The sequence below is a fragment of the Mixophyes fleayi genome, chromosome 7 (genome assembly GCF_038048845.1).
Source record: "Mixophyes fleayi isolate aMixFle1 chromosome 7, aMixFle1.hap1, whole genome shotgun sequence".
NCBI lineage: Eukaryota > Metazoa > Chordata > Amphibia > Anura > Limnodynastidae > Mixophyes > Mixophyes fleayi.
Window position 1 is genome coordinate 27,734,008 of NC_134408.1, and position 20,372 is coordinate 27,754,379.

Here is a 20,372-nt window from a genome sequence, read left to right on the forward strand (position 1 = left end):
GGAACCAGCTAGAATGCAAAGGTAAAAGTATTCAGTGGACTGTGTGATGAGTTTCACAGCATTGTTGGTCAGAGGGTTGTTGTCTTGTGTTAGCTGTGTAGAGGGTGTTAATAGGGTAACCTAGGGAGAATAAGATGCTGGTTGAGGAATACCATAAGCTTGTCTGAAGAGGTGGGTTTTCAGAGAACGCTTGAAGGTTTGAAGACTAGTGGAAAGTCTTACTGTGCGAGGGAGGGAATTCCACAAAGTGGATGCAGCCCGAAAAAAGTCCTGTAACCGGGAATGGGAGGATGTGATGAGAGTGGAAGAGAGACACGGATCTTGTGCAGAACGGAGGTGTTGAGTTGGGAGATATTTTCCTCAAAAGTGAGGAGATGTTGGTGCAATTTTGTTGACGGCCTTGTATGTTAGTAGAAGAATTTTATATTGGATTCGTTGAAGAACAGGCAACCATTGTAGAGACTGAAAGAGTGGTTCAGCAGAGGAAGAACGTTTGCAAGGAAATTCAATCTAGCCGCTGCGTGCAAAATAGATTGTAGGGGTTCAAGTCTGACTTTGGGAAGACCAGTAAGGAGGGAATTGCAATAGTCGATGCGGGAGATGATAGGTGCATGGATTAAGGTTTTTTCAGTGTCTTGTGTAAGATATGTGCGTATTCTGGAAATGTTCTTTAGATGTATGTAACATGATTTGGATATAGAGTCGATGTGGGGAACAAAGGATAATTGTGAGTCAAGGATTATACCTAGGCAGCGAGCTTGCGGGGTGGGATTTATGGTCATGTTATCAACAGAAATAGAAATGTCAGGCAGGAAGCTTTTGTTTTTGGGTGGGAATATTATTAATTAAGATTTTGAAAGATTGAGTTTGAGTTGGCGAGAAGACATCCAAGATGAAATGGCAGAAAGACTGTCAGTTACGTGAGACAACACAGATGGTGAAAGATCAGGACAGGATAGATAGATTTGTGTATCATCCGCATAGAGATGATATTGAAATCCAAAGGAGCTTATTAGTTTTCAAAGAGAAGTGGTGTAGATTAGGGACTAGCAGAGGACCTAGGGCTGAGCCTTGTGGTACTCCAACTGATAAAGGAAGTGGAGCAGAGGTGGATCCAGAGAAATGAACACTGAAAGAGTGATTAGATAGGTAGGATGAGAACCAGGATAGATTTTTGCCTTCAAGACCTAGGAATTGTAGCGTTTCTATGAGGAGAGAGTGGTCAACAGCGTCAAATGCAGCAGAGAGATCCAGGAGAATTAGAAGAGAGTAATGGCCTTCAGTTTTTGCTGTGATCAAATTATTGACAACCTTGGTCAGCGCAGTCTCCGTGGAGCGTTGAGAGCGAAAGCCTGACTGAAGGAAATCCAGTAGGTTCTTTGTTGTAAGAAAGTGTGTGAGGCGAGTATAGGATATTCTCTAAGGAAGCTTGGAGGGGGATGGCAGCTGAGAGATGGGGCGGCAATTTGAGAGAGAGTTTGGGTCAGAATTTTGTTTATTCAAAATAGGAGTAATTACTGCATGCTTGAATAGTGATGGAAAAATACTAGTAGAGAGAGAGAGATTACAGATTTTAGTTAGAAGTGGAATGAGCACAGGAGACAGGGACCTACCAATTTGTGAGGGTATGGGATCAAGAGGATAGGAGGTATAGTAGGAGGATGAGAAGAGAGTAGAAATGTCCTCTTCATTTGTGGCATGAAATGAAGAGAGAGTGTCAGAGGGTGCAACAAAGGAATTGAGCTGATTGCTTGTCGAGGGAGATGATACCATTTCATGTCTGATCTTATCTATTTTGTCCTTGAAATAGGAAGCAAGATCCTGGGTAATGATGGTAGTCCAAGGGTTTGGGGTGAGAGGGTTTAGAAGAGATGTGTTGAATAGGTGTTTGGGGTTAGACGTCTGAGCATAGATTAGAGATTGGAAGTACGTTTGTTTTGCAGTGTCCAGAGCATTTCGATAGGAGTGGTAGATAGCAGTATATGTGATGAAATCATTAGAGGTACAAGATTTACGCCAGTGACGTTCTGCTTTTCCAGAAAGTTTTCGTAGAGTTTGTGTTACTTTAGTGTACCACGGTTGGCAACAGAGGAGTATGTAGAGTTGCTGGAGCCACTTGATCAAGGGCAGTTGGTAGGGTTTGGTGAAAATGAGGTGCTGCCCTATCAGCGGACTAGAATGTAGAAATTGGGGAGCGATGGTGTACAAAAGAGGTGGATTAAGTGATATATCACCAGCTAATAGAAGCAGGGAGATGGAAAGATAGGAAAGATGATTGTAAGATGTGTGTCCTTGTAGTTTCTGTCGACAGGGTGAGGCTGTTATATTTTAAATTTAAATAGGACAACAGTTCATGAGTGTGAGAGGTGAGTGAAGTAATGAAAGGGCAATATGGACAGAGGTGTGTGTTGGTGGATGGGTGAGGGATGATATAGTCATAAATATAATGCCATAAATACAGCCACATTCTGAGATAATGTCTCCCTCAATTCTGTCCCATGTCCAGGGCCTGATCAGCCAATAGGCTGACCAGGCTGCAGCCTGGGGCGCTGGAGCCAGGGGGGCGCAACGTCACTGAGATGTTTTTTTTTTTCCCCCTAAATGTGGCAAGCGGAGTCATCAGGACCGCCACTGGTCTAAAGGAGCGGTCCCGACTGTCACTATCACATGACAGGCAGTCTGGCAGCTATCGCTGCTAGCTGCCTGTCAGTGTGGCCGCGGGCGCTTCTTACTCTGGTCACGTGAGATCAGGACTTCCACATCTCACCCGCGGCCACACCGACAGGCAGCTAGCAGCAATCGCTACCAGACTGCCTGTCATACACAGCGCTGAAGAGAGGACTCCACAGCAGGTAAGTCCGTTCTAATGTCTCGGGGGGAGGGGCGGCAGATGGGCAGGTGAGGTGGCTAAACGGGGCAGGTGAGGTGGCTGGAGGGGGGGTGGGGGCTCTACGGCTGAAATAGCCTAGGGCAGCCGGAACCCTTAATCGGGCCCTGCCCATGTCACTCATATTCTTCATGTTATTAGGCCCTCATGACAGCAGGACACGTGCCAGCCCCCCAGGGTACAAAGGGGCACCGAGGACCTCCTCTCCTCCGTACTGGGCACCTGGCTATCACTCTCTCACCACACAGGTTCTGCGTAGATCATGCAAGCCTCATGTTAGTAAGCAACCTTTCCTGGTGTGTCTCCTCTGGTTCCTAGTGCCAGAGGCACACACTCAGTCACTAGAAGGTGTGAATAACAACGCCAGAGTTGCATTAATCCATCAGTCGTTTGTTCACATTTATGGCATAAGCCTCAACTGATATATTAGGCTTATTGGAACTGTAAAACTGTGTGAAGTGAACATGTGCCAGTGTGGGGCACCTATACCGTGCTAAAGTGCATGGAATATATTATCTGAGAAGTTGAAATCACACAAGGAGTGACAGAAGAACACCGAGTATGATAATAACTGCTGCTCTGTACATCAGCTTAGTGCTTATTATAGCAACTTATTGTATTGTACAGAGGCATCAAAATTGACTGAAGATTGATAGCTTGGAGGAGGTGATGGAGAGGGAGTGTTATGATAGAAACTATCAGCTTAGCTATGAATGTATTATTACACCAGGGTTATATCACACATCATTCATTACACATGGACAGGAGTTTGGTACATATGTGCATTTTTAAAAATACAAGTGACACTTCCCTTTAAAGTGTCATTTATCACGTTGGGTAATCCTTTACCTGTCATTTTACTTCCCACATATATATGACATGTTGGAAACCGAGCTGACTTTTTAAACTTTTACTCTGTTTATCACTTCTGCAAATGTTTAGACTTTAAAAGCAGACTAGTACCAGCGCTGGGAAAAGCTTGTGACTAATTGTCCAGTATAAAATACACAGCCTATGCCTGGTGGCAAGTGCACAATACAGAACCAATTGCCTAGTGGACAGTGGACATTACAACTCCCTTGCTCTGGTGACTAGAGTACACTAAATCCCTGTACCTGGTTCCCAGTGTACGATATACTATGGCAAAAACAAGTGCAGGTGCAACATATTGTCACCAAGGTACTGAACAGATGAATATAAAAATATCCGTAGGGTTTGTCCTTGTTATTTAAGATACAAATATATATATAACTAAACCATCTTGACCTCTGTAAATCGATCATACTTTAAAAAAAAAGTTTTGATAGTAGAGTCGCATTATAGAAAGAATCAGTTCTATTATACACTATCATCTGTTTATATAGCGCCACTAATTCCGCAGCGCTGTACATAGAAGTCACATCAGTCGCTGCCCCATTGAAGCTTACAGTCTAAATTCCCTAACATACACACATAGACCGAGAGAGACTAAGGTCAACTTAGTAGCAGCCAATTGACCTACTAGTATGTTTTTTGTAGTGTAGGAGGAAACTGGAGCACCAAGAGGAAACCCACGCAAACACGGGGAGAACATACAAACTCCACAACAGCCATGGTTGGGAATCGCACTCATGACCCCAGTGCTGAGAGGCAGAAGTGCTAACCACTGAGCCACTGTGCTGCCCATAAATATTAGAATATATATATACATACATATATATATATATATATATATATATATGTATATATATATATATATATATATATATATATATATATATATATATATACATATATATTCTCTTTAAGACTGGGTTTATTAGTAGTAATTTACTGGCACATTAGTTTAGAACTGAAGACTCAGTCTGTATTATTTCTTTTTGGTGCACACAATAAAACTGTATAATTATGCTAACACGAGCATAAGACTATATTTAGCACTTTAAACGCATTCATTTGACACCTATGGAGCTCAGTCTGTAGCTTAACACACAGTACCTTAAAATGGATCTGTTTTTGGAGGATAATATACTCCAGGGTGGGGAAATCTTATCAAATTAACAAATGCTCTGGCCGGCACACAGATAAATGACAGCTGTGATTCCTGAAATAAACAACATAATCTGGATTTAAATAATCTACAGAGGCCACTGGCAATAAAACAATTCCCACATGCTGCTAATGGACCCGATTACAATGTACTTGTTTAAAACACTCATGGCTGAACAATGATTCAAACACTTTCTTTCGAAAAGGATTGAGGTGATTTTGGCAGCGCCAGACACCGCCTGAAGGAGCTTTTTTCATATTCCCGGCCGAGCCGGTTTGAAGTTTTATTAAACATTTTTTGTGACGGACAATGGAAGAAACCATCAAGCAAACCACACAAAACAAACTCATCTATTTCATGATATTTCAAACAATTTAACATTTGTCAAGGAGTGTAAGTAAACAGAGGATTATAGATTATTCTTTTTTTCCTTGTATGCCGGAACTAGCATGTTGGCACATCCTTAATCGGTGGATAGGTAGCGGTATTATGGAGCAGCCATATTATGACTGTGTGTTCCAGGAGCCAGAAATGAAGTTTAGCAGTAATGTAAAAACTAGATATTGGGGTTTTTGCTGCAGTGGCAGAAGGAATATTGAGGGTAAATTATGAATGTGCAAAAGTTCAAAAGTGCAGACTTTATCCATTGGTGTCACTGTTCACCTAACGCATTCATAGGTACACACTACAACTATTAGACTAACCATGAGTGTGGGGTGAAAAATGTTGTGCGGCCCCCCGCAAACCAGTGAACACCCCTTACTTTCTTCTCCACCCATTAGATCTCATTTAAATAATTTCGTCAAACAAAATGAAACTTAATTTTTGCATGTGGGTGCACAGGTCGGAGTAGTCATGGGCCTAAGGATGGGAACACACTACAGGGTTTTCAGCTGATTATCGGGCCAATCACACGATAAATGACTGTTCGGCCAGATATTGTTTTAGTGTGTACACTGCAACGATAAACGATTATCCTTCCAAAGCCCATTGTATCTTTCATTTGATTTTTAAACTTAACTAAAAATCTTGTGCAATGACGGAACGATAACGTTCCCACTTCCCTGGTGTAGGGAAGCAGGAAGGAGGGAACTGGGGCCCACAGTTTGCTAGTTCCCCTTGTAACGGGCCTCATTATCTCCATGGGCTCCAGAGAACCGCACCTTCTCCACCAATGGTAGTTCTGCCACTGGCTCCAACGATGAACGATTATCATTCTAAAGTACATTGTATCATTTGATATGATTTTAAAAATGGACTAAAAATCTCGTTCAACGATGGAACGATGTTGTGCCGATTCTGCAGTGTGTATGTACTCAAGACCGCAGTTTCCATAGATCTCTATGGAGTGTGCAGAGTCAGGATCTTTTCAACCGATGGTTATGACAGATGAAGAGCTCAGATCTGAAGGTAAAACGTGTTTAGTGTGTACACCTGAATCGGCTGCTGATCGGGACTTTTCGTTGGTAAAATCGTTAAGTATATCACATCAGGAGAATCTTTGTATAGTGTTTACCCAGCCTTAGAATGCAGGGCTTCATATGTACTGGAGCACACAGGAAACGGCATTCCAGCATTCCTTTTAGCTCCATACACTTTAATATTTAAAGATAATTTTTAATGCATCCCTAGCGTATGTCACATGTTTTAAGGTCCACTTCTTATTTATCTGATACAAATTAAGCACTGGTAATGTGTGCTAAGCATGGAATGCAACCGATTGGCCTAGTTCATAAACTCACAAGATGCCACGTTCTGAATCTCCGCAGTCTCTTGTCATTAAAATCCATCAACTTTCCCCACAACACAGATGAATGTAAACAGACAAAGGAGATATAATAATAGGTCACAAAACCGCATATAACCCATACAGTTCCTTGTGCATTAAACATTAAGTGACTCGACACTAAAGACACAGGCTATGCATCTAAAGCAAATGGCCATTGACAATTAAAAATATTTTCTTTCTATCATTTTTGTTATTAATTCATGACAACAGCAGTTAGCACTTCTGCCTTACAGCACTGGGGTCATGAGTTTGATTCCCAACCATGGCCTTATCTGTGAGGAGTTTGTATGTTCTCCCTGGGTTTCCTCCCACACTCCAATAATATACTGGTAGGTTAGTTGGCTGCTAACAAATTGACACTAGTCTGTGCGTCTGTCTGTGTGTTAAGGAATTTAGACTGTAAGCCCAAATGGGGCAGGAACTGATGTGAGTTCTCTGTACAGCACTGCGGAATTAGTGGCGTTGTATAAATAAATGATGATGATGACAACTTATTTGCTATACTTAAGCTATTGCATGATTCCAGCTACACTACAGCTGTAAAACACTAAGGGCTAGATTTACTAAGCTGCGGGTTTGAAAAAGTGGGGATGTTGCCTATAGCAACCAATCAGATTCTAGCTTTCATTTATTTAGTACCTTCTACAAAATGACAGCTAGAATCTGATTGGTTGCTATAGGCAACATCCCCACTTTTTCAAACCCGCAGCTTAGTAAATCTAGCCCGAAGTTACTGTTATTATAAAGGAGTGAGTGAGATTGGCTGTGGGGCTACTTTGAGAACTAATTCAATTCTGTTTGGTGGCTACTCCTTGGTGCTCATTATTAAATCACCATCAACATACATCATGCCTCCCAACATGAATAAACAATTGAGACAAATTAGGGCACACTGACTGGTTCTCATAGACCACACCCATTTCCTGATTGGACACACCCATTTCCTGAGTGGACACACCCATTTCCAGGTTGGTCACCAGAAATCAGGAGTGTCTGGAAAGAAAGAAATGATCTCCTTTTTATATACCTCCAAATTCTTGGTGTGCAGTGTATATGTTACAGGGAACAAAAATAATTTATGTCCACCATAACTGAATGTAATATATATATATATATATATATATATATATATATATATATATATATATATATATTATGCCTATATGTGCGTGTACATATATATATATATATATATATATACACACACACACACGCACATTTTACGTTTCATTTATTTTTAAGCTATTACCCTTCTTCTGCATTCCCAGCTTAAGTTTAATCATTTTCTGGTGGCACCTCGCTATGTCCAGCAGCTCTCTCTGCCTCTCTGCGCACTCATCTCTCCCAAATCCACTGTCATATCTCTGTTTTTCAATTCTCAGGATGCCTTGTGCCTCTATCCTCACGTCCCTCTCCAGTGACTGACAGCAGAGACTGTGGGTCTCTGATTATTTCCCATGACTGTAAAAACCCTGCTCCAGACAAGCTGTCATCTGCCGTCATCCCACTAGCCCTCCCTTCTCTCTGCTTATGCCTGCGATATAAACCTGCAGTTATATCTCAAGCTCTTCTCCTCCATGTCCAATCCAGTGGAACATCCTTCGGGGAAATCTATTCTTTCATTATATTTCCACTCTAAATGTGATTGACAAAAAGGCTTTTTCAGTGGCGGAACACAGTTATTTTAACTCACCTCCCTTTCCCGCTTTCTAATTGTTTTCATTTCTCTGCTATTTATAATCTGTCTAATCCTTCTTCTTGTCAGTTATAGGGCCTGGAATTATCCAAGCAATGCCATTTAGCTTTCATACTGTTTCTAGAATAATCACACTCACTTCTGCTGTCGCATTTGATACTCATATTTTTGCATTAATCAGAACAAAGTGCTCTCTCTCTCTCTGTTTATCTCCCCTCTCCTCCCCGTGTTACTTGCATTTCTCATTCCCTAGCTATCATATTCTTCTTTCAATGCACATCTAATATTATACATAGGATATCTTTAAACGTGTATTAAGAAATTGTTGTAAATAGATATTAAAATATTAAAAAAAATTCTAATTTTGGAAAATTTCATGTTAAAATTTGGGGGCTGATATAGAATGGGACATATCCCAGTTTGCATAGAGAATTAGGCGTGAAATTGATCTGTGCATGCCCAGAAAGTGGGGGCACGCATACGAGCTCCTGCAGACTTGCGTGATTGCTGCACTTATGCCCGCCTGCTCCTAGATAAGCGGGATGGGGAGAGAAGTGGCTCATGCAGACCTGCAGAAACACTAATATATGCCTGCTAGGAGGCATATCATTTGCCACTGCTACAGGGCAACTGATACATGCCGATGATGACTTCTGCATATGGGTAGAAATACACTATTTTTACATACTCTTTTTTTTTTTTCATTTACACCCATTTTCCAAACAATTGCATATGCCCCTTTTTGTATTAATCTTTTTTATATGACTGCTGTTATTATCCTTTATTGATAATTTAAAGAGATTTTTTAAAAAGCGTTTACTGTGTGTCTGTTGCCTACAGGCAGTGGAAGAAGCCATTTTTTGGGCAATCAATTTACTAGTACCCAGAGACATGGCTGAAGTACGAGACACAAACTGGTGCCTATCTGTCATCCTACTGCATTATGAGCTAATAGGGTTTTCCACTTTAAATGAACCCAGTACTAAATCCTGTTCCCTCTTATGGGAACCTGTCACCCGCTCTATTTAGCAGCATCACAGTCTCCCCGTGTGTCTTAACTCATTTCAGCCATCGACCTTTCCATATATGGAGATGGACTTGATTTATGGGCTTGGTTGTATTGAATTGAACTTGGGTTGAAGAGCTTCCTGTGTGTTTTAACAAACTGGAGGCTGTGGCATGTAGCTTTTAGATAAATGTAACCTTGATACTGTAGTGAGCATTGGGAAATTTGAGTGTTGCAGCTTGTTGGCGTCATCTGCTACAGTAGACTGCGGCACGGCTCAAAGGGGAAATCCACCTACAGATAACATTATCTTCTTAGCAGATTTAGTTGTCATTAGATACTGATATATTACTATTGTTCTATGCAATAGATATTGTGTCCAAGCTTATTTGTTGCCATATCTAAATTAAAGAAAAATAAATATATCTGCCTAGAAAATACAATTGACTGAAGACAGAATTTCCCATTGAATAATGTCCTTGGTCCCATCATTTACCAATTTAAAAATAAGACAGCGCTACAGGAAGTAAAAATTCCATATCACATACAAAAAGACGTTCATTCTTTACTTGCCTTCTAATTAGACACATCCGTCTAGAAGACACGACATGGAGCAGACAGACGACTTTGGGGCATTAGCAATAAAAGACGCAGGATGGAATTGTATTTACAGATATCTGCTTAACAGCAATGTTACTCAGGCACATCAATCACTGTGACTTGAAAGTTTTTGGTTTAATGCTGTTATTTTCTAGAATGCCCAATGCTAAGGGGACTGGAAATGATGCTTTTGAAACTACTGCAAGGGCCGTTGCCAAACCTCATCCATCATCCATACACAGCACTGTCCTACCTTATCCAATGGCCAAATATACACAGAGAAATTCCCAGTCATCCTATACCTAATAGGCAGCTCATTGGACACAACAAACAAATACTGCTCAAGTGACTATTCCCGAAATCTGGCCTTGCACATCCCATCTGCACCCTGTCCGTCAGACTCAGCCTATTAAGCAAAGAGCAGGGAAGGCTGCAAATGAACTTACAGGATTCTGCTAGGGCAAGCACAGCCATGCAATCTCTGTAAAATGAGTCTCCGCCAGTGTCAGAGATTATATTACATATGGTGTGGGGCAAGGTACTTGCATTTTTTAATCATAGTTGAGTAAATGGCTTGTCATCTTGGAGCTGTATCAAATATCTCACCGTCTGTTGCTGAAGTTACAGACTCAGTGGCAAACGTTATGTGGCTTTTTTTTTCATAGGGAGGAAAATGTGTATATTGAAATGTACATGGATTTATATTAAATATTTCAACAATACACTCTTAAGTGCCTTATGTTGCCATTAAGAAAGTGAGTTTTGCTATGTCTAATAAAAAGTATGATAATGATTTCACTAGCACTTAAAATGATAAGCAGAAATCCCCTATCCTACACTGAGAAGCTGCAATAATATTAAACAGTATCTCTGTAGATAGGCCAGGGCTTAGACAGAATGTCTTTCTCTCTGGACAGTTTTGGGCCTCAAAAAATATCTAGCCCCAAAAAGGCCAAAAATGTACTTTTTATAGTCCCCTATTACAAGCCCCTGTATGGGCACACTAACTTTATCCATATCACAGCGTGCAGGGACCTTCAGGCGAATGTTTTGTAGTAATACCCTGCAAATTACAGGTATATTACTGTATACACTCATTCAGAAAACTACAGTTCCCCAGAGTGCCTCTGGGAAGTTAAATGCAAACTGTGATGGACATTTTGGAGTGGGCAAACTGCAATGAATGAACTAGAAGGTTCCAGTAGATTTTTGTGAAAAAGGTGAGGAGCCAAAAAGGGACTGGCTAGTTTGAGATGTGCTGCGTGTGACTGCTGACTGATCTTCCCACAAAGAGCCACTGAATACTATGGCTGAATTGTTGTCCTGAGGGATGTTTGCAGAAAGAAGTCTATAATGCATCAGAAGTTTGATTCTATTGTGAAACTGCCTAAAATGGTTTCTGATTAGAGAATTGCAAGTTGTTTAACCATACAGTTGCTGGAAGAGAGCTACTTATTCCATTAGACGGATTGCTAAGTGGACACTGTCCTATACACTGGAAATCGTTCATTATGCAGAATTGCAGTTGATTACGGAGCTCAGAAGTCAGGCATGCGTCAAGTTGATTACTGATTTCACCTTGTACAAGTAATTAAGCTTCATGTGTCAGTTGAAACTTGGCTTAAATCTGTGGATTAAAATTTACCCCCTTGGGTTTTCTATATTGTAAAGTGACTCTAGTCTACAGCCATTTCTTCTAAAGCATCTAACCTGAACCAGCTGGATTACTCCTTGTTGCTTCTCTACTGATTTTTGTGTGATAAGTATGATCTGTATAATTGCACTAAAAATATTGTGATTGATTGTTCTATATTATCTGCTGCCACAGCATTTAGTGTAATGGTCTAATTAACTTGTAACAACCGATTGCCTCCTACAGTATGTATCCAGTGAAATCCATTTCACTGAAGCACAGTGCCTAAATTTAAAGTGGGATATATTTATTCAGTGACCTATGTGTTGCGTCAATTTATGTTTGCATATTGTTGAACTTAGATTTCTAAAATGTTATTTATTTTGGGACATGTTGAATAACATTGCATGTTGATGGTGTTGTGGTATTACTTCTCTACACTACTGCTACTTAGCCGCTGCTGTGGTAAAGCCTTATGTCAAGCAAAGAAAATAAACCCACAATTTATGCAGTTTTAGCCCTTTGTTCCCTGTTTTATTCCAACACTACTGGGGGAATCTTTGCCCCTCTACCATACCTCCGGGCCTGTTGAATCCCTCCTTACCCTCTTTTGGGGTGCCAACTATCCGCCCCATTACATGTGCCGTGTTGGACTGACCTTGATAGACAAGCATACAAAACAGGGGCATGCTGTGCAATAGTTACAGGTAATATAAGAATATGGACAAACAGGGAGCAGTAGGACTGGATAATTTGGGTGGGGAAGTGGAGTAAATGTCACCTGGGGGTAGATTTTCTAAAACGTCTCAAAAAGTGGAGGTGTTGCCCATAGCAACCAATCAGATTCTAGCTGTATTTTATTTAGTACAGAGGAGTCCAAGGTCAGTCCTCAAGGGCTACCAACAGTTCATGTTTTCAGGATTTCTTTAATCATGCACAGGTGAGTTAATCTATGTGGCTGTGTCAGTAATTATCCCACCTGTTTCTACAGAAAGAAATCCTGAAAACATGAACTGTTGGTAGCCCTTGAGGACTGAACTTGGACACCTCTGATCTAGTAAGTTCTAGAAAATGATAGCTAGAATCTGATTGGTTACTATGGGCAACACCTCCACAATTCCTTTTTAGACGTTTTAGTAGATCTACCCACTTGAGTGATGCCACCTAGCTAGGGTTTCCCATATGTTTAAAACATAACAGCCATGTGAGATGTAGTTTGCTGCTCCCATTAAAACAAATGTTTAATTGGATGCATCAGAGTTGATGAGAATTAGTCAGTCAGTCACCACAATAAAAGTTTGTGTGCAACATTGAAGACAGACTGGAGACTGGGTATAATTTTAAACATTGTAAAAGAACATAGTAAAAAATAAATTGGGTAACTCGCCATTCTGTTCCCAACTGATGGACCTTTCTGCTCAGGGAACATATTATACTCTACTCAGGAAATGTTTTTTTGCTCTAACTGCCTATAAATGGTTATGCCTTGTTATCACTATGTGTATAAAAATGCTTTCAAAGGCACAAAGATAATATCTGTAAAGCTATTATAAGTTCGAAGTTCAGGATCAATCATTTGCAAGGTTCTCTTGTGTCTCTTAGACGCCAATCTAGTTTTTCTCAGTTGCCTCTCGTAAAACAGGTCGTCTGAATACACTTAAATTTATGAATGTGCACCCAACGCCTACAGGAAGGTTATATATTACTAGTGACTGATGTGACAATTTTACAGGTCTCTTGATTCTCTTACAATGAAGTCACCTGCTTTCTGAGTTTTGTGTACTTTTCTGGTAATAGCAGTTTAGAGAAGTCAGTGGTTACCTTCGTGGCAGTGGCGGATCCAGGGGGGGGCGATCGGGGCATTCGCCCCCCCTAGGAGCAAAAAGCTAGGTCCCAGCCGCCGATTAAAACGGGAGGGGCGGGGCTATGTGTGAGCGGGGGGCGGGGCTAAATGTGGGCCAGCCAATCAGAGTGGTCCCAGACAGCAACCACAACGAGAGGGGGCAGGGCCAATCGCGGGCGGAAGGCAGGGTTAATGCAAGCCAGCCAATCAGAGCAAAGGAGGGGCGTGATTATGCAAAATCGCCCCCCCCTAAACATAAAGTCTAGATCCGCCCCTGCTTCGTGTAATGTCATTTTTAAAATCAAATGGACTCATTTGTGGTCAGAAAATATGGACACTTTAGAAAGATTGATGTCAAACACTATGCACTAAGGAAAAGAGAAAATGACACCCAATGTAGGTAGCCATTTCTATGCTTTACAGTGACTATCCATAATATTTGACATCAGACATCAAACAGGAAAAGCTTTTAGAGCGATAGTAGCATATACAACTAAATGATGTGCATTCATGCATCATGTATTAATATTGCTATTGAAACAAGTTTAGTGGATATATTTTAATTGTCTATAAATCAGGAAAATGAATGTATTAAGGAGCAAGGACGACACCAAACAATTTAATTTCATATAGGAAACATGGATTTCAAATTCACTATAAAATGTTATTGAATCTTTCTTCCTATGAAATAAAACTCCACCTAAACATGTCTGTGCACTACTTCCTTGTTTCTGTTCCATTTCATTCTGTCCCATTCCTTTGCTTAAAGCTTTTTACATATCGGCTTTTAGCAAAGGGATGGGACAGATAGCACGCTCTCTACAGTCAGTATATAGTAGAGGCTGTTCCAGTCCTGTGACTATTTATTATTGATCGTGGACCTGGCTTGTCGGGATCTCACCCTGGAGAATATGAATGGTGAGACAGTATCTTTCAGGCTCTCCAATGGGTGCTAACTTACTGTACTCTCCCCAACCACTGCAGACATCTGGTGACCTGAAGAGATTAAAGAGAATACAGATCTTCTACATGATAATGCTCACATGTGTGGGGGTTCCATTCATCTATACATAAAATATTACTAAAAAGTTTCCTTTTATTTCTTAAATGCGTTTTATTGTAATATTACAAAGAGAGAATGAGTGAACTAGGTTTATGGAGACATTATTATACAGCGTTACCCACAGTAATTTAAAAGACAGCCATGTTAATTTTTCATCTAAATTTCATTTATTAACATGCAATCTTTTACCTTTTTGTGCAGTGATCTGATGCCGAGAACGATAGAAGGGCAGATAACTATGGAGAAGACGCCAAGTTATTTTGTCACTAACGAGGCTCCACAGCGGATCCACTCAATGGCCAAAGACACCAAACTCATTGTGGTGGTGAGGAACCCAGTGACACGTGCCATATCTGATTACACACAGACTCTCTCTAAGAAACCAGAGATTCCAACGTTTGAGGTTCTTGCCTTCAAAAACAGGACCCTAGGACTGATTGATGCTTCATGGAGCGCGCTTCGGATAGGCATCTACGCTCTGCATTTGGAAAGTTGGATGCAGTACTTTCCCCTTTCCCAAATCCTTTTTGTCAGCGGAGAACGTCTCATTAGTAACCCAGCCGAAGAACTGGCCAAAGTACAAGAGTTTTTGGGTCTCCGAAGGATTATCACAGATAAACATTTCTACTTCAATAAGACTAAAGGCTTTCCATGTCTGAAAAAACCAGAAGACACAGGCGCCCCAAGGTGCTTGGGAAAGTCCAAGGGCCGGACTCACCCCAAAATCGACCCCGATGTTATCCAACGCCTGAGGAAATTTTACAAACCTTTTAATGCTATGTTCTACCAAATGACTGGAGAGGATTTTGAGTGGGAGAAAGAAGAACTAGAAAGCTAAAATGGACAAGTGGTGGGAAACAATATCACAAAAACAGAGGAAGGAAATCAAAGTTGTCTGTGGGCATAGTTTAATCATTGTACAGAGAATAAGTAGCAATTTGCCAACAAGAAAAAATCAAAGGAAAACTATGATTCTAGCATAAAACAGTTGTTGCTGTTACAATACTGTGCATCAAACGCTAGTATGGCATTACAGGTAAATCTCTAGTATCCCAAACAAAAGTAGTCATGGAAACAATTTGATGGGTATACAGACCCAAGTTTCCATTCAGCTTTCCTGCTTCTCTGATACAATATGTGTTATTGGTGTGCGTGCCTGCGTGTGTGTGCGTGTGTATGTGTTTTATGGTTGGCTTTCCATTGTATGAAAAAAATCTTATTTTTTACCAAATTTATTTACCTAAAAACTTAATTTTTGTCAACAAATAGATAAATATTAGTAACATGTTTCAATAAAGAAAAAAAAATGTGCTCTTGTTTTGGTCAGAGGAGATTTACCTGTATGTTTACATGAAGGCTGTAAATATTACATCTGGGCCGTAACTAGCAGCAACCAATCACATACTTCCTTTTATTCATGTAACTTGCACTAGGTCGAGCAAACTAATTTGTGATTGGTTGCTCTGGGTTACTGCACGATTGTGGTATTTGCAATAAGGCAGTTTAGCGTCATCTCTTATCTATGAGCTCAGTACAACAGGGTTAGAAGCACAGGTAGATAACAGAAATATGTTATGGACCCTGAAAGAACAATTATAGATATGTTTTCTATTGCATATCTTGTGAAATGAAACATGAGAGAATCCTCTCAAACTATTTTGGACGTTTTTTTTTTGGTTTTGTTAAAATGAGTTGCCAAAAATCACCACCAAGCAGAGACACTAAGGAAGCACAGAGATTTAAAGAATATTTTATTTTCATGACTGGCTATCCAGATTTATTTAAAAATTATTTCCTTTGTTGTTTTGTTTGTTGTATGTTGAAAAGAAACACTAAAATGAATATATATATATATATACATATATATATATATATATACACATACATATATATATATTTATTTTTTGTTGCACAGTCCAACATTGGGAGGTCCCGGAGAGTCCCGGAATTGAAGACAGGTGTAAATGACGTGTAAGGTACTTCATGCTTCATTGAATTGACCCATATGAGTCAGACAGAACCAGTTGAACCTGTTTGAGAGCGATGCCTGAAACTGTAGCAGCCCCAGTACCTGCTATCATGGAAGACTAGGGGATACATTTACTAAACTGCGGGTTTGAAAAAGTGGAGATGTTGCCTATAGCAACCAATCAGAGTCTAGCTGTTATTGTGTAGAATGTACTAAATAAATGATAACTAGAATCTGATTGGTTGTTATAAGCAACATTTTCACTTTTTCGAACCCGCAGTTTAGTAAATATACCCCTAGATCTAAGATGTGCCCTTTAATGAATATTGTTCTAACACCACATGTATTTCATGCACAACAAATGTATGGATTCAGCTAATGGAACACTTTAAATAAAAAAGGAATTATTTTGAAAAACGAAATTTTTCAAAGATGCAATTAATACGGCACAAGAGAGTAACCCCCCCAAGTGTCTACAATGTGCAAGTTCATATACAACATTCCTGTATTACGGAAAATAAGCCTGCCAAGTCCCTGCGAGTCAGAACTCTGGTGGAAAGGTACTAAAAAATAATAGAAATGAAAAATAAAACACGTCAATATCCAACTACAAGAAAAAATGTAGGTTAAGGGGTTGTCCTGTTTTTCACTGGTGAGTGGAAGACAGACAGAATCTAACACAGAAAATATTGAGATGTGGGTGAAGTCCTCACATCTTATCAAGGCTGGTAGCAGAGCTGGGACATGGGGCAGTAGAGTATGTTCTACTTTCCAATGTCCGTTCTCTTTCATCTGCTATTATGGTTGAGCCATTTTGTCATATGCTATGGTAAGACCAGTGGCGTAACTATAGTGGGTACAGCGGTGTTAGTCAGTTTTCCGGCTGTGGAAAACCCAACGGTACTTATCCCGGCAGGAGGAAACCGAAGAGCTGCTCGCCGACTCACTGAAATGAGTGACAACTTCCAAGGTAGACTTTTGTCAATTACGGCCCCTGAAGAAGCCGGCAGCGGTGGCTAATGTCACATTGAAGAGACTCAATGTGATCCGACTTGTTTGGGTAGTAATTTAAAGAGGCAACGCCTGTACAAGGTACATGGTATAGTAATGTACCAGCTCTTCGGTTTCCTACTGCCGGGGTAAGTACTGTCGGGTTTTGCACAGCCGGAAAATGATACCCAACCCGGGTGCAGGTGGTGGGGTGGCTCACTCCACCTCTGAGGCTCCCCAGATACCCCCATTAGGTCCCTCCTCTGCTCTTAAATAAGCAGGACAGAGGCCTCTTCAGGTGCATGTGTACTAGATGCATGTGCCGGACTGAGCATGCTCAGAAGAGGTCACTGTTCTTCTCTATTGAGAGCAGAGAGAGGGGGACCCAAAATTTTCTATTGGACCAGGTGATGGTCTGTTCCGCCTCTGGGTAAGACGATTGTGTGCAGTGCACTGGCATCTCTCAATCAAAATCCTAAAAAATAAATTGTGTTTTTTTTTTAAAGGTTCACTTTGGTTCTACAATAGGGATTGGAATCCTACAGCTCTCTTCTTTTTGTCATCAAAATACAATTTGCAGCCTGCCCCGTCTGTCTGAGAAACAAAAGTATGGAACAGGATTTATTTTTTTTTGGCGTTAATTCTTTCACCGTCACAGTATATTACAACAAACTACTTGATCGTTAATTGCAGTGCCTTGCAGTAGTAAATCAGTGGAAGCCAAAGGCACATCTCCTCCCTGTGTGGTAGAGATTGCAAGATAACTGGTGACAACTTAATTAATTTGTCAAACTCAAATAGTGTGCTGGAATTATGCCTCTTCGTATTATGAAGCAAGAAATTGCCATTGTGCTGTAGTAATTAAATGGAGAAGTTCCAAAGAAAGGCTTATGCCCTCTCTCTCTCTCTCTCTCTCTCACTCACCGCAGAGACCATTTGTGATCTGGGCTGCCCACAAGTGCTCAGCCCTTATTATACAGAATAAAAGTACATTTTGCGCAGATGTATGAGAAACATGATTTTTTTTTTCTTTGAAAACATTTTTATTTCTGAATTCTGAATATATGTCTCTTTACTGTAAAGCTACAGCCCCCCATCATTGACAATCTCTAAATGTCCATTAGCTATCTGTTAGATATGGGGGCTGCAGCTGTATAATAGTTGGAAAGCTACTGGTTACAGATTTCAATGAAAAAAAGATTTGCAATGTAAGTAAACACAGAGGAGGCGCCTTGATTCTGTGTTGATGTAACAACAGTATGGCGGTATGAAAAATGTAGTGGGGATGTAAGTGAATGAATGCAATTTTATAGCTTTACAATGAAGGCAGTAGGAGAAGTGGCGGTATGGCATATCATACACCCCCACTTTGACCACTGTATAATATACCAACTGTGATGATAATGAATGTCTGAATAACTATAGTGAATAACAAATCAGACTTTGAAACTTTATAGGTTTTGCAAAAAAGTATTGTCTTCTCTTTCTAACCTTCTTCCTTCCTAATATAGTTTTCAGCAGGGCCATAACTAGGGCTGTGCAACAGGGGCAATCGCCCAGGGCGCAAGGTCAAGGGGGGGCGCAATTTAGGAATATTTTAGGTTCATTTGGTTAACATTTAGGGCTAGGGGGGCGGCATTTGTCTTTCTCGCCCCAGGCGCTAGAATTGTAAGTTACAGCTCTGGTCTTCAGTCACACCTTTTTATGAGCAGTTGTTTATTTTCATTGCTCTGGGAAATGACACAAAGCTGCACTCTGGATACAATACACCTTTGCAGGTTTGGCAAGATTGGTCCTATCATCTCCCCTCCCTGGGTGCCACCAAGACCATCATCCATGCTCGTCGTCCCACCTCTATTATTGCAATCTTTTCCTGTTCGCAGGGCCTGATTATCCAATAGGCTGACTAGACTGCAGCCTAGGGTGGAAAGCTTTTTTTTGTTAGTTGGGGGTGGGGTGCAACAATTTTGGGGGTGCAAAATTGTGACAGGGAGAGGTGTAAACTGAAAATTATTTTGCAATAGAAGGGAATAGTTGTTCTCTAAAGTAAAAATAAAACGTGAAAAGAAAAATGTAGTAAGGTTTTAATCTTGAGGTATTCCCACTGTAGAGGATGAAGACAGTGAGTTATCCTCGGACGGGCGTTTGAGGATAAGTAAGTAGGAAAGACATGGATGGTGACCCCAACCTCGAATCTTTCAAGCGCTCCTTCAGAACTTACCTTTCACACTTTCCTATTCAGCCTTATCCTAAGACAATTACCTGCTCGCATTCCACCTGCCCCTTTCACTCCTTTCCCTCCATTCCCTTATTATCTCCATTTGCTACCGTGCCCCATCCTAACCTGATACCTCCTTTCATTCCACTTACCCCTTCCTCTCTCTTCCCTCCAACCCTATCCTCTCCATTTACTACCCTAAACCTCTTGAACGTTAAATCTCACATCTTTGGCCCTCTACAGGGGCAAACGCAGGATTTGTAGAGGGGGGTTTCCACACCACATCACCAGTGGGCGTGACCAGCATGCATGGGGGCGTGGCTATAATATTAGACAGTGCTTGGCTGCTCTCCAACTCTTCCTATCCCTATAATATACATGGGCAATGCTGCGTGCACTACTGTTATGTGCACGCAGCGCTCTCTTTTCAAGCAGAGCGGTGTGAAGCTGGGGCAGGGTCCAGACACCTCAATTATACAGTGCCCCAGGCTTGGGGGGTCCCAGGCACTAGGAACCCCCCCTCGGTTTGCCTATGCTCTACCTCCTATCTCCTCATTCTCAATGTAATGTTTCTTTTGTTCTATTTGTGTCTTCTTATGTAGTTTCTTTCTCTCATTTTTTTATGATTCTTTTGTTTCTCTTGCCCCTT

General features: G+C 40.8%; 1 protein-coding gene across 1 annotated transcript in view; it reads left to right on the forward strand.

Moving 5' to 3' along the window:
- Nucleotides 1-20,165, forward strand: part of LOC142097575 (uncharacterized) — a 183,794-nt gene extending 163,629 nt beyond the window's left edge. Inside the window, exon 2 of the mRNA XM_075179534.1 lies at nucleotides 14,748-20,165. Within this exon, the coding sequence (XP_075035635.1) occupies nucleotides 14,748-15,384 (637 nt within the window). The 3' untranslated portion in view covers nucleotides 15,385-20,165. The remainder of the gene's footprint in view (nucleotides 1-14,747) is intronic.
- The last annotated feature ends 207 nt before the right edge of the window (nucleotides 20,166-20,372 follow it).